The sequence below is a fragment of the Alosa sapidissima genome, chromosome 19, assembly GCF_018492685.1.
Source record: "Alosa sapidissima isolate fAloSap1 chromosome 19, fAloSap1.pri, whole genome shotgun sequence".
Classification (NCBI taxonomy): domain Eukaryota; kingdom Metazoa; phylum Chordata; class Actinopteri; order Clupeiformes; family Clupeidae; genus Alosa; species Alosa sapidissima.
This window is the reverse complement of record NC_055975.1, coordinates 17790714-17805057: the sequence shown is the minus strand read 5'-3', so window position 1 is coordinate 17805057 and position 14344 is coordinate 17790714. Positions and strand designations below refer to the sequence as shown.

The 14344-nt window shown below is 40.0% G+C and overlaps 1 protein-coding gene across 1 annotated transcript; it reads right to left on the bottom strand.

Annotated features, from left to right (window-relative positions):
• Positions 1–8815: 8815 nt before the first annotated feature.
• On the bottom strand, positions 8816–14344 carry LOC121693623. The gene is made up of 5 exons (XM_042073167.1): positions 14327–14344; positions 11806–11929; positions 11511–11611; positions 10526–10655; positions 8816–10353 (listed from the first exon to the last, which is right to left on the bottom strand). Exons 1-5 carry the CDS (start codon positions 14342–14344, stop codon positions 9818–9820), a joined length of 909 nt encoding a protein of 302 aa, XP_041929101.1. The 3' UTR covers positions 8816–9817.

Genomic DNA, 14344 nt, shown 5'->3' with positions numbered 1-14344 from the left:
GTGCAGAGCTAACAGCGTGGAGGTTAGACGTTACCTGATTGGTTGTTGCACTCAGCCAATGACTGACACAGGGTTATCAACGTTGTATATTTTCTTGATAGGCCTCATTGATAATCCCCGCCTTACGCGTCATATTTTACATTGCCCCTCACATCAGTTCATTGCCCCATATTCCTGTTGTTTTCTTCAACAAATTGTTTTGTGAGGAAAGGCATAAATATCTGCAAACTTTTTTTTATCTAATAAGAGCGGCCACTGGGTGGCAATGAAGTTCTACTTATGTTATAAAACTGTAGCCTATAGGCCTGCATGTAAGCCGCCTGTCTCTGAAAAGTTAAGATTGCTCATTGGTAAGTAGCTAAGTACCTTTTCTTTAGGCCCGTGCTCAAACAGAAGTCTTCTGTCTTTGAAACAAAGAAACACACAAGCATACACACAGTCTCATGCACACACACTTGCATGCACGCACGCACGCAGGCGCGCACACACACACACACACCACACACACACACACACACACTTACACTTCATGCTCTCAGAACTAAAAAAATAGCTCAGTTCAGGTCCTATGTGGTAAATTAATATCTGTACTGTATTGAAACATGCTACAACTGCTTCTACATTCCCAATAATTCTGTAATCCTTGGCTGACTACAGTGTATATATTTTAGGCCTATTGTATTTATTATGACCGCCTCTACTTCCTGAATTTTTGGTCAACGATACCCGGGACACCGAACCACCGGGGCACATGAAATTTGGTGGGTATGTAGCCCCACTAGACTTTTACAGAAAAATTTAGTTTGGTCCCCGGGGGCCACTCCCCCCCCCCCCCCCCCCGCACTGGGCCCCCCGAAACTCAAAAAATGCAGTTTTTCCTAAATAACTACCTGAACCGTGGCACCGAGGATGAAGACATTTTTATGGTATGTTGGTTTCAAGGGCCCACATCAACCTAGCCCATAATCACTCATTTGTGATTTGCACCCCCCCCGGTAAAAAATGAAAATGCAATATCATTCTGCTTTAATCGCCCCTCTCTTCAGTTAAGATGTTCAGAACTGCACCAAATTTTATGTGTATGATTAACCTGACATTCTCTGGGGGTATGCCAAGTTTCGTAGAATTTCATCCATGGGGGGGTCTAAAAAAATTAAGTTATGTGTACATTTAGTGACTGTACACTCACTGGCCTGTAGATGGTGGTGCACACATATACACACACGCACACACACACACAGGCACGCACATACCATCAGTATCGGCAATTACAACGGGCGATACATAATTACAAATTCAGTAGGATTAAAGGAAAACCAAATATTCATCATAATAATTTGGCTGCATTTCCAGTATAGAGCTGCACAGTCCCGCCCACAGCCAAAATGCGGTTAGGTGCCGGATGTAAGATTCCAATTCATTTGTCCCATTGACGTTTGAAAAAATCTAAATCTAAAGAGTTTTACAGCATGTCTTAGGCTAACCAGCTACGGCATAACTCATAAGCATACAACATATCATTTCGAGTGAAAAAAAACGAAGAGAAAAAATCCAAAAAAAGTCAAAGGTACAAGACTGTGTACATATTTTCATTTCCGAGTGAAGGAACTACTCATCCCATAAACCACCGCGCCTCACTGAATAATATAGGCAAAATCGGCGCGATTTATTTTGCCATTTCCAACCGGCGACCGCACGCGAACCCTTTCCTCCAAACAGTGATTTTTATACAGTGAATGCGCAGTTAATAGCAGTTATTTCAGGAGTAATCGTGTAAATAATAGTGTTTTGATATTAAATTTTATATTTATCATTCTGTATTTTTTATCGCGTGTATGTGAAAGCGGTTAACGTGGCAGTGCTTCGTAACGTTACCTGACTCATCCTATGCTGTCATCACTGCTCAGTCGGGCTGATGCATGGACTGGTGCATGGTCTGCTCTTGGACCACCATATTCAGTTTATTAATTTGCCGTGAATTATTACACAAAATGTTCATTAAATGCACAAAGTATTCCTAGGTTAATGATTGATATGAATCATACAGTATGAAGGCTAAAGTAGCCTAGCTAATGTTAGCACTGCTAGCAGCATTAACGTTACCAACCTCCCTGCTTAACTCACCACAACTTTGTAGGTCTTGTCCCTCATGCTGGCCCTTACAAAACCCACAAACTGACTCTCGGACACACAACAGTCAATAATGTGACCCAATTTAAAGTGGCTTTCACCCTTTGGACACTCACTAAAACATAATATATGTCATACCTGTGTTGCAGCATGTAGGCTATGTAATGTTAGCTGCTATGTAATGTTAGCTGCATTATGTAATGACATACAATGTCGGAAATGCTAAAGGTTAGCCTGTCGGCTACCTGAAAAGTTTGAGTGTTTAAACATTTACAGTGGTCTATTTGATAGTGTATTGGCCCTGACTAAGTTCGTGTGATGTATAAACCCCAATCCTTGTTGATACAAGTACCAATATTTGTCAAGAAAGTTTTTAATCACATTAAGATTTTCGCCATCTTTGTCAATATTTTATTTTTATTTTAATTTTTTTTATTGCAAAATAGTATAATACAAAGTGGTACAAATAGTATAAAATACAATTAATTAAATGTGTACAGTAAAGTAACAATGCATGAACATAAACAAATATTACAAACATTACCAGGGGGTACAGCATACAATAGAATACTTATAAATCATATAGTTAGTTAGTTGGAGTTGAGCAGCTGAGTAACTAGATAAATACCATGACCAAACCAGTTTTCTAAAAATAATGTTTTGTTTTTATATAGCAAGTCTCTATTATTCCAGATATAATATCTGTGTGGTGAAAAGTTGTGTTTATATATCATGTTCCAGGAGAGAAGCATCTGTTTATGAAAATTAGAAAGACTTAAGGGATTTTTATTATCATTAATTATTTATTATTATATTAATTACACAATAAAGGAAATTCAAGGCCACCAAGTTTAGAGAATAAGTAGTTAGGAATGAAGTTCCATATAGAATTAGGGTTCATGAGAAATTGCTTAATCCAATTTATCTTGAAGGTATCATTTAAAGTAGAGAAATCAAGAAGTGAAGGCCACCGTGTGTATAGGAGTTCAATAAAACTGTTTTTTTTTAAGTAGTGAATTCTATTTTTCCATGTAAAATTGTAAAGAAGTTTGTCTATGGACATAGATGTTTGTTTGTTTACGTCAAGAGATAGGGCTGCATATGTCAGACGGGATAAGCCTTCTGCTTTGGACAACAAAATTCTCCCTTTAATGGAGAGGTCTCTCTGAAGCCACTGATTAAATCTTTTCTGTGTTTTTTCTATGATAGGATTAAAGTTCAGAGAGCATCTAGTGTCTTGTTTAGCCTACTGTTGATAGTTAGACCAAGGTAAGTGACAGTTTCTTTAACAGGGATGTTACAAATGGATGGACTAGTATACGTTTTAAGGGGGAGCAGCTCGCATTTATTTGTATTTAAGTATAGCCCAGGAGCTAAGTGAGTTAGCCACAACACGTTCACTACGTGATGGTTTTCTAATGGAAAATATATAGGCTAGCCTACCTGAAAGATAACCTGTCTATGATGCATCCTAAACACCGGGCTGGGACATTTAGCTCAAAGTCTCAAAAAGCATCTGAGTCAACGTTCATTCCCAAACACCCCTACTTCAATCCTCTATTTTCAAAGGTGATTCAAGTAAGGAAGAGCATGCATGGCTCAAAGTAAGACTGAAACTACATAAATTCGTCAAAGTGAATAATTTGTGTCAACTCGCCGCAATGTAGATTTATTAACGCACCCGTGATCTACATCTCCATTTAAACCAAATGTTTTAGAGCGCACGTTGAGAGATGTATCCAGGGCAGGGCTGTACCTACACATATTTGTTGCACATGCTACAAAAATTATTCTTTGCGATGGATGATTTAGTACCAACGTTACACCGGTCCAGTTTTGCCTATGGCTATACCGTGAGACTGAGACGTTTTTGTTTGAAGTGCGTGTTTAGGGTGTGAGAGGGGAGTCGATGTGCTTATTCCAGCTTGGTAGTAGTCTATGCGATTAAAAAACACGTGTGTGGTATCCAAACAATGATTACGCTTTCATTATGGCTGCTTTATCCACAGACCTTGAGCTACTGTACAGTGGGTTGTGTTCCATTTAGAAGTGTCGCTTTCCGTGATTCACACAGCTGCGTGAAATGTATTACTACTGATATGCAAAACTATTAACTTTTCGCCAAGAGGTGGCAGCTTAAGTCCGCTTGATACTGTAAGCCAGTGGTCCCCAAACTTTTTCTTCCGAGGGCCAGCTTACTATGCCTGGCTCTAAGAGAGGGCCAGAGACTCGGAGTATATCAGTAACCATAAATAGCTTAGTGCTGTGAACAACAGCAGTCTACCTTAGTCGAATATTCCATTACATTTAATCTATAGGCTATTGCAATTTAATACCATTGTTAGCTGTGTTTATATTGCCATCATGCCATATCAGTGTAAAACGTAACTCAAATTAAATAATACTAATAAAAAGACTTTTGCATTCCCAAAAGTATATTTTATTAAAAATGGGTGAACTCTGAACTCTGAAAATGTAAAGTTCTCAAACTATGAGAATTTTATGAAGCGCTGAAGTGGTCTGAAATGACCACCATTCTAACTTTCACTCACCTGAACTTGTGACCTCTTTGTAGGCCTATGAACATTTGAACCGAGTGAATACAAAATAGAAATAATTATCCCAGAAAGTCCCAGAAATATGACTTGAATAGAAGTTAGTTAGTTATTAACAATTAATTGATAAACTTTTACAATACTTTGAGCACTGATGCAGTCAGCATAGGCCTCTTACATTGTTTGCAGGTAGGCCTACATTTCATTCCGTTTTTGATGGCAAACGCGAAACAGCGCCAAAATAACCACAAGTGGACAGAAAGTATTACATGTGTACTGTTAAGACTCCCCATAGAGAATGAATGGGGGAAATTGCGGAGGTTATAGTTTCACGATGTCGTACTCCCGTGCGGGCCGGTTGCTATATACCACGGACATGTTTTGGGGGGCCACCCAAAATGAGGTGGCGGGCCGTAGTTTGGGGACCACTGGTTTAAACCCAAAAATATGTCATGTCCATTCCAATGGACGTGGGGTCTGAAAGGGCTAAGAATCTCTCACCTGAAAAGGAAATTGCATAAGAGTGTTGCTGGTCATAACAGATGTATGAAACCATCTTTAGATTGCGTAACTAAGATCACAACTAAGATACCCGCGGGCCGTAGTTTGGGGACCACTGCTTTAAGCCATTGGTTCCCAAAGGAGATTTTATTTGGGTCGCCAGCATAGCCTAGTGACAATTTATGTTGTGTAATAGGCCTAGGTCCTCCCTCCGGTAACACTTTATTTTAATGTGTCGCTGTTACAGTGTACCTATCTAATTAGGTACAGTGGTACAACCTGTGTAACAACATGTACTATCAGGTACTATCATTGTACTTGCATTATGTATTTGTGGGTACCTACATATAGTTGTTACATTGTAATACTGAGTGCTTTTACAAAACTTTGCCAATTTGCCTAAATTTTCATCAGAGGCAAAGAGCTGACCTGAGACCTGCTGGATGGGGTAAATCTGGTCATGATAGATTTGATATACAAAGCATTCTTAGCTCCAGTCAAGGCCTCATTGTCTTCAGTGTACATGTAACAGCTGTGCTGCTACAACCTTGTTACTCTTTGATACAGTGGAATAAACCTATTAAGTGTACCAGTTAATTACTTACATGTACATATGACATGTATGTTATGTCTTCGATGTCTTGGAACAGGTCTACTAATTCACTACATAGTACATATATCAACTGTGTTGGTACACACTTATTGCTCTTTGATACAGCGGCATAAACCCATTAAAATGAAGTGTACCAGTTAAGTACTTACAATTACATATTACATGTATGTTGTGTCATTAGTGTCTTGGAACATGGCTGCCATTACCGTACATACTGTAGTACATGTATCAACTGTGTTGGTACACATTTATTACTCTTTTGGTACAGTGGAATAAACCCATTAAAATAAAGTGTACCAGTTAAGTACTTACATCTACATATAAACATCCTGTCAATGATGTTATGCATCCTGTAATTGATGTGTTGAAACGTGTCTGCTGTTACACCACACAGTACATGTGAATTAGTAGACCTGTTCCAAGACAAGACCTGTTCCAGTTTATTCCACTGTATCAAAGAGTAACAAGGTTGTAGCAGCACAGTTGTTACATGTACACAATGAGGCCTTGACTGGAGCTAAGCATGCTTTGTATATCAAATCGATCATGACCCGATTTACCCCATCCAGCAGGTCTCAGGTCAGCTCTTTGCCTCTGATGAAAATTTAGGCAAATTGGCAAAGTTTTGTAAAAGCACTCAGTATTACAATGTAACAACTATATGTAGGTACCCACAAATACATTATGCAAGTACAATGATAGTACCTGATAGTACATGTTGTTACACAGGTTGTACCACTGTACCTAATTAGGTAAGTACACTGTAACAGCGACACATTAAAATAAAGTGTTACCTAGCTCTGAAACCGGGGGCGAACACGTCGCAGTGAGGGCGCCAGTGCGTGGATACCTCAATCGCAAAATTAAACAATATTTCTATCGGGCGCCTACCATGGACTAGGCTGGGTGAACTCAGCCTGATCTGCCGGCGATTCCTTTTCGATTTCTTAAAAGATTGAGCTTGGTCTGGCGAAATCCAGACTAACCATGGACCTCATAGTTGCAAAATGCAAGGGAACATGAATCAGCATATTATTTGCACAAACAATAACGGACAATAGCTCTTCAACTTGGCCCGTTAAAATGTGTATGAACTAGCAACGCATTTCATAAAGGCCCTTTTGGACATGTCAGTTATTTGCACCACTGGGTAAAACGGCATTTTGTTTTAGACTACTGGTATTTCATTTGTGCATTGACAATAAAGCTGAATATCATATGAACTAGATGACTATGCATATGTAGAAGAAGAAACATTCACAAAAATCCATGACATGACCTCTCTTCTTGATAGCTGTTGAAAACTGCATGGAACTGAGGGATTGTTTTGTTTAATAATAATAAATAAATAAATACATTATGCTGCTACCTTCTGCTTTTCCCAAATACAATGTAGCCTACAGGTGTACCTTTCATCAGTCCAGTTGCAATGGATGGACTGTGATGAACTGCCCTACTTGTGATTGTTTAGATATTTTAAAGGTTTTATAACAATGCTACAAATGTTTTGGCAAGTGCTACAAATCTATTCACCTTTGCAGCGCCAGTAGGCTACTTTGTGTGCGGCCCGCAAACACACATTCCAAACAAGCATACACAAAAGTTTCAAGAGTGGGGGATGGAGTAGAAGATGGAGACAAATTCATTAATATGATTTATTTTCGCGGAATGCATGTACAGGACTGAGTGGCGGTCATATTTTGTACCACTATGCGGTACATCTAGTTTCATAGGCTATTGTATACCCTAGTGGAGACCACTAAAAACGAATTGCTATAAAAGCTGATCTGACCACACAACAGGGTTGCTTGCCATCTCTGTTACAGTTTTTTCTGAATGCTTAAACACAAACGTGATTCTTATAGCACAATTTCTAAAACTATTAATTCTTATAGCAAAACCACTCACTGAGTTCGCAAAACTAAAAGCACAAACACTGCTTTGCACTCAATTTGCAATTTTGTAACACACACTTTGCACAACTGGAGGCACAATCCACTGCACAGCACTCTTTTTGCGGAACTGTAAACACAACTCACTGCTTTACACTCAATTTCCAAATTATCAACACACTCCTAGCAAATCTATACACATTATTTACACTATTTACACTAGTTTGCCAACTCTCTGGCACACTTTCTCATGTGAAAACTGTTTTAGATAATTAGTTCACTTTGCAATCAGCCTAAGCACTATAAATAAGCCACAGGTAATGTGCAATCGGTACAATGGAGGGAGCAGGAAGAGTGGGAAGAGTAAGAATTAGAGGAGGCCGAAGAATAGGAAGAGGATGCAGAGGTGAAGAAGTGAGAGGGAGAGGATGACAATGACAAGGAGGTGAAGTTAGAGGAAGAGGACAAGGAGGAGCAAGAGGAGGACGAGGAGGGGGAAGAGGAAGGGTAAGAAGAGAAACAAATAGCCCTTTTACAGGCAAAAAAATCAGCCTACATGTGGGGTTATTGTCATGTCAGGCCTGGATACGGCATTCCAGAATATATTTTCCCTGGTGCCTTGGACTAGGACATTGCATGTGATGTATACAAAATTTTGAGAGAGACGACACGATGTAGACTGATTTTTTTTGTCTCAGTGAAATTGCTATTTTGTGTTTTGACTTGGAAAAACACACTTGTGTTTGTTTTGATATGTGTACTTGACACCAATACTTGAAGTTTGGATCCCTGTATGTTTACAGAACTATGACAAATGTATGACCTCAAACTGACATAGTCTACCTTGTGCACAGAGAAAGCAAAAGCTAGATGTGTTTTTTATCCATACCATCAGTGTGTAGTTGGCACATTGTGTGCTTGTTATTGTGATGGCTTGTGTTTACTGTTTGATACGAAAACACCATTTTTACGAAGGTGTGAAGAGTTAAGCAAGGTGTGTTGGCTTTTGCAAGAGAACTAGAATGTTTTGCTGATTGGGTGAAAGGTTTTACTATTTGTGTGTAGAGTTTTGCAAAAAAAGCTATAGTTACAAAAAATGTGCTTAAGCAATCAGAAAAAAACTGTAAACCATCATCAACATTGTGCATTGTGAAGGAAACCTTGCTCCGTTTTCTTAAAACATTATAAACATAAAACCTCAGCTTCAAGCACTATATACAAAACCTCTGACTCCTCTTGCAAAATCAAACTTTCACCTCAAAACAGTTTAACCTGTGCTCAAAATCAAACTTTCGCTTTAAAACAGTTTTACTTGTGCTCAAAATCAAACACTGCTCTCAAATCATAAACATAGTGATCAAAATGATATCAAGCAGTCAGTAAACAATACACCAGAAAATAGAAAACACATTGTTCAAAACATATAGTTCTCAGGGAGAAGTACATTTTTAATCTAAAAAACAAATTTCATATTTGTCCGTCATTGTCTTTTGACGAACCAACAGACAAAAAAAAGAGAAAAGTTTTCTGTGACGTTTCGGGTAATCACCCTTCTTCAGACGTGAAAACAGATACAAAACACACCCCATATATACAATTTCCGGGTGATCACATGACCCACATTGCAGGTGTAAACAGTTGTTCTCAATAATCAAAATAGTTACAAAGCTGATGACCTTAAGTACAAAAAACATTGAGAGTGACACCCCCTATATACAAGTGACACTGTACACTCAGGGACCCCAACAGACAACCAAGAAATAAAAAAGAAAATAAAAAAGAAATAAAAAACAGAAAACATGACGAGACAACAATAATGACAATACTGTGCATACCCCATCCCCAATATGTACAAACTGGCAATAGCCAGTATTCAAGTCTGATAACAGCAACAATGGGTAAAAAATAGGCATCAAAAAATTGTTGTAAGCCATTCATGTGGTCACAATATATCTTCACTGGTAGCCTACATGCAATTTTAAGTCCATGAAGCAAGGCATGTAAGGGCACCGCAGAGTTTGTAGCAAAACGAGTGACACGAGTCACCAAGGAGCAAGAGAGTCACAGCAAGAGTCACAGGAGAGCTCTAGAAGAGCAGGTAGACAGTCTTCAGGAGCTAGTACAGTTCACAGGAAAGGCCTCAGGTCAAAATCTTCATTCATTCCTCTGGGAGACAATGTCCCCAGAGTGTATATCCAGTATGCTTCTCTCCTCAGTAATAAGGAATTGACATCCCCCCCTCGACTCGGGCACTTGACATGTTCAATACCTGTATACCTCAGGCTGGAAACGTTGTGCTTGGCCGTTGTGAAGTGTATCGCCACCGGGCTCTTGTCGTTGTGGTTACGGATGTTGGATCTGTGTTCTGCAATCCTTGTTTTCAGGCTCCTGGTGGTCTTCCCGATGTAGGCCAGCCCGCAGGGAAATCTGAGCATATAAATTACATTGTTAGTATTGCATGTAATCACGCCCTTGATGTGCAAAGGTTTCCCTGTGAGAGGGTGATTGAATGACTTTGTTTTTGTGGTGAAGTTGCACTGGGCACACTTACCACACTTGTAGTTGCCCTGGGGGATCTGATGCAAAAAATGGTCTGATTGGGGAGGATGGTGGGCCCTTACCAATAGGTTTCTCAGATTGGGGGGGTCTTTTAAACACAACCCTTGGAGGTAGTGTGAAGCAGGTCAGAGATGGATCAGAGGTAAGTATATACCAGTGCTTTTGTATGATGGACTGGAACTCGTGACTGAGGGGTGAATACTGTACAATGCAATTTGGACGCGTTTCTGTGGCTGTGCGTTTTGGCATATATAGGCAATCAGATTGTGACATACCCTCGAAGCGCCTCCTGGCACTAGTGATCCATTCTGGCTTGTACTGTCGGTCATTGAAACGGGCCTCCAGGTCCTGGGCTTGTGTCTGAAAATCCTCCTCTCTACTGCAGGGTCGTCTGATCCGGCTGAACTGTGAAATAGGTAAGCTTTTTTTTAGGGAAACTGGATGATACGAGAGCCCATGTAAAATGGAGTTCCTATCAGTTGGTTTATGGTACAAAGTGGTACCCAGATGTTCCCCATTCCTATAGACAAGAATATCCAAGAGACTCATTTGTTGCTTACTGTGCAAATGGAGCGCTGGTTTAAAAAGTGCTTTGAGGCTTGTAGGCCTCCACTGAATGGTACATTTGTGTACAGTGACTCTATGTCCATAGTGACTAAATACATTTCTTCCACAGGCATGTCAATTCTCTGAAACATTTTGATGCACTCCACTGTGTCCTTGATGTAAGATGGGAGGGAGGTGACCAGAGGTTGGAGGAAATGATTAACAAAGGCAGAAATGTTTTCTGTTAGTGAGCCTATGGCAGCTACAATTGGCCGTCCAGGTGGTACTATTTTTTGTGTATTTTTGGGAGTGTATACAAGACTGGTGTCACTGGGGTGTTGACCGTCATAAATGCATGTTCCCATTTGCTGATGTGATTGTTTTGTAGTAAAGTGTCCAAATGTTTGTGAATTGTTTATTTAAACTTCACTGTTGGGTTCTGTGTCAGCTTTTTGTAGAAGGCAGTATTGTCAAGCTGTCTAGCTATTTCGCCTTCATATGCATGACGGTCCAGTATGCCAATGCCCCCTCCCTTGTCAGCACTCTGGATGACCACTGTCTTGTCCTGTTCTGCTCTCTGTGACACACTCAAATTGTCAGCCACCTTATACTGTTTGCTCTTAGACATGAGGGTTGTTACATCATGCTCGACTAATCTACAGTAGGTATCAAGTGAGGCATTTCTCCTTTTGGGGGGAATGAAGGTGCTTTTACCTCTGAATGTGGTGGTGGTCGTCCCTGTAGGGTGGTCAATCTGCTCTTCGCTGGCCTCAGGGGCTGCTGTGGCGCCCACTGACGTTGTGATGGAATCAGATCTGGTTGGAGTTGGCAGGGGAGAGGAATTGTTAAAGAATTCTTTTAATCTGAGAGTCCTGAAAATTTTTTGGAAATCCACCATTGTGTTGAATTCATTGCAGTGTGTTGAAGGCACAAATGAAAGGCCTTTGCTTAATGCTGTTAGACAGTCTTCAGTGAGATTTTTGCTCGAAAGGTTAATCACATTCGTTACCTGTGGCTCCTGGTGTCTTTTCCTCATTAGCGACCGTCTGCACCGTTTCTTTGGTGTTTGCCTCGTGGTGGCAAATGTTTCTGCCCTTGGTTTGTTCGGTTTGACTTGTTTTTTCTTCTGTCCCCTAAAAAAGGACCGCTGGTTTGGGAAAAGTTGCTAGACTCGGACTCGTATTCGTCAGTGGTGATAATCACCTGCTGAGCGGCAAGCGTGCTGCGAGACCTCCTTGCGTGATGTTGTACTGTCCAAGTTTTCGATGTTGGATTCCTCCACTGGTAAACTCGACCGCGTTCGTAGTCCAGTGCATCACGTTCAAATTTCCTCCTCTTAGAAGCGGTAATTTCTTTGGTTAGCTCCTGTTTGTGTTGCTCGCATTAGTCCAGTTTCTGTTTGAAAATCACTGGGTTGTTCACTTCCGTGCTAAATGTGGTTTTGAACTCTGAAATCTCGTCGCGTACTGTCGTGAGATTAGCTGTGACTTCCTGAATGGTCCGATTTTTTTATTGGTTTGTGTAGGTTATTAGGTTATTTGCCATGTTGATATGAACCTAACCAATGAAGTTGCACGTCTTTATTACGTCAGACGGCATTTTAATCCACTCTTTAAAGAAATGAGTTTGGGGGTCAGTTCTATGCATATACTAAGAGCTAATCTTGTCAAAATAATCAATAACTGGGAAACTAGTTGAGTGAACTCAAAACTTTCGTGGTGCCTGGACAAACAAACGACCAGACAAAAAAGAGAAAAAGTCCGCTTCAACCAGGGTTTTCTGCTCCCACTTGTTTTTATTTTTCCGTGACGTTTCGGGTAATCACCCGAAATCACTCAAAACACATACAAAACACACCCCATATATACAATTTCCGGGTGATCACATGACCCTCATTGCAGGTGTAAACAGTTGTTCCAGAGAATGTCTAATAAGGGGAGAACTGCCACTCTCGGAAAACTTCCGGTTTCTGAACTGGTTGCAGTTCCTTCTGTGGTTCCACATGAGGGCGCTCGTCCACGAGTGCAGAATGCATGGAGGTCTATGGAGCTGTACCCCTCAAAATCCACTTTTCTCGGGATATAATTTTTTTTTCAAGTAATTTGAGTATTGTATTCGAAAGGGGAGGCAAAGAAAATACACTTGGTTGAGTATTATATTTTTTAAAGTCACTTAATTGTTCTAAAAAGCCTTTCAAATGTGTCAATGACGTCATTCATTAGCACAATGCTAGCGTGTTATGGGCAACAACGACCCAACCTGTAAGAAATCAAAAGGACATAAGTACTCGTTCATTCAACTTTTAACCTATAACCCATCTTGAAGTTATACAACCTACAATCAAATCTGAGATTTGTCAACGACAATCAGGTGAAAGAGACAAATTTAGCCGTCTAGCTCCATTGACTCCCATTCATTCTGCACTCATGGCGATCTCTGGAACTCTGGTGGAACTGCAACCAAAATTCGGTACAATGGGACTTAATATGGAGTGGCCAGGCTCTCCGTAGACGGGCTCTGGCTGTACCATAAAATCGGTTGCAGAAATCACTCTCAATGGAAGAGGTCCCAGATGGATGTAAGTGAAGCTAGGCGGAACGAAATTCAACTGGCGAGAGTCAGGTTAACTTTTCTTGTCCTTGGAAGAAATAAGAAAAACTAAAAAATATTAAGGCTACTTTTGTTTTTGGTGGTGGAAATGACATGGTGACGTGGTGGAAATGGCATTGCCCTAAAAACACAGTTTATTTGCTTCATAGTAGGCCTACTAAAGAATCTAGAAGAAAAAAAACATCATAATTACATAACCTATGGCAGGGATGCATTTTTTTGTTTTAAATCTTAATGCTTTTAAATCTTAAATTTGTCTATGTATGTCATGTCATCTCCACCACACTTTGTCATTTCCATCACAACACATATTTTAAGTTAAACATGTAAAAATAATACAACATACAACATTTCTGGAAAAATAAATTAATTGAATATTTTGGCTGATATGTGTAATATTTAATAAAATACATTTGGAACAGTAGATGTTATTTTTGCTTGAAAACACACGTTTTGTTGTGTTTTGGAAACATGTGATTGGGCAGTCGTGGCCTACTGGTTAGGGCTTCGGACTTGTAACTGGAGGGTTGCTGGTTCGAACCCTGATCAGTAGGAACGGCTGAAGTGCCCTTGAGCAAGGCACCTAACCCCTCACTGCTCCCCAAGCGTGGCTGTAGCAGGCAGCTCACTGCGCCGGGATAAGTGTATGCTTCACCTCACTGTGTGTTCACTGTGTACTGAGTGTGTTTCACTAATTCACGGATTGGGATAAATGCAGAGACCAAATTTCCCTCACGGGATCAAAAGAGTATATATACTTACTTATACTGGAAATGACAGTTAGACTTTTGGAATAAAATGTCAAAAATATATATTATTAAAGTGAAATTTTTACAGCCACTATTAGGGCAAGTTTCTAGAAAGAGTAGATAATTAAACCATGCAAAAAGATTTTTACTGAAACATTTTCTGAAAATTACCAGGTCAAAGAGCACCAT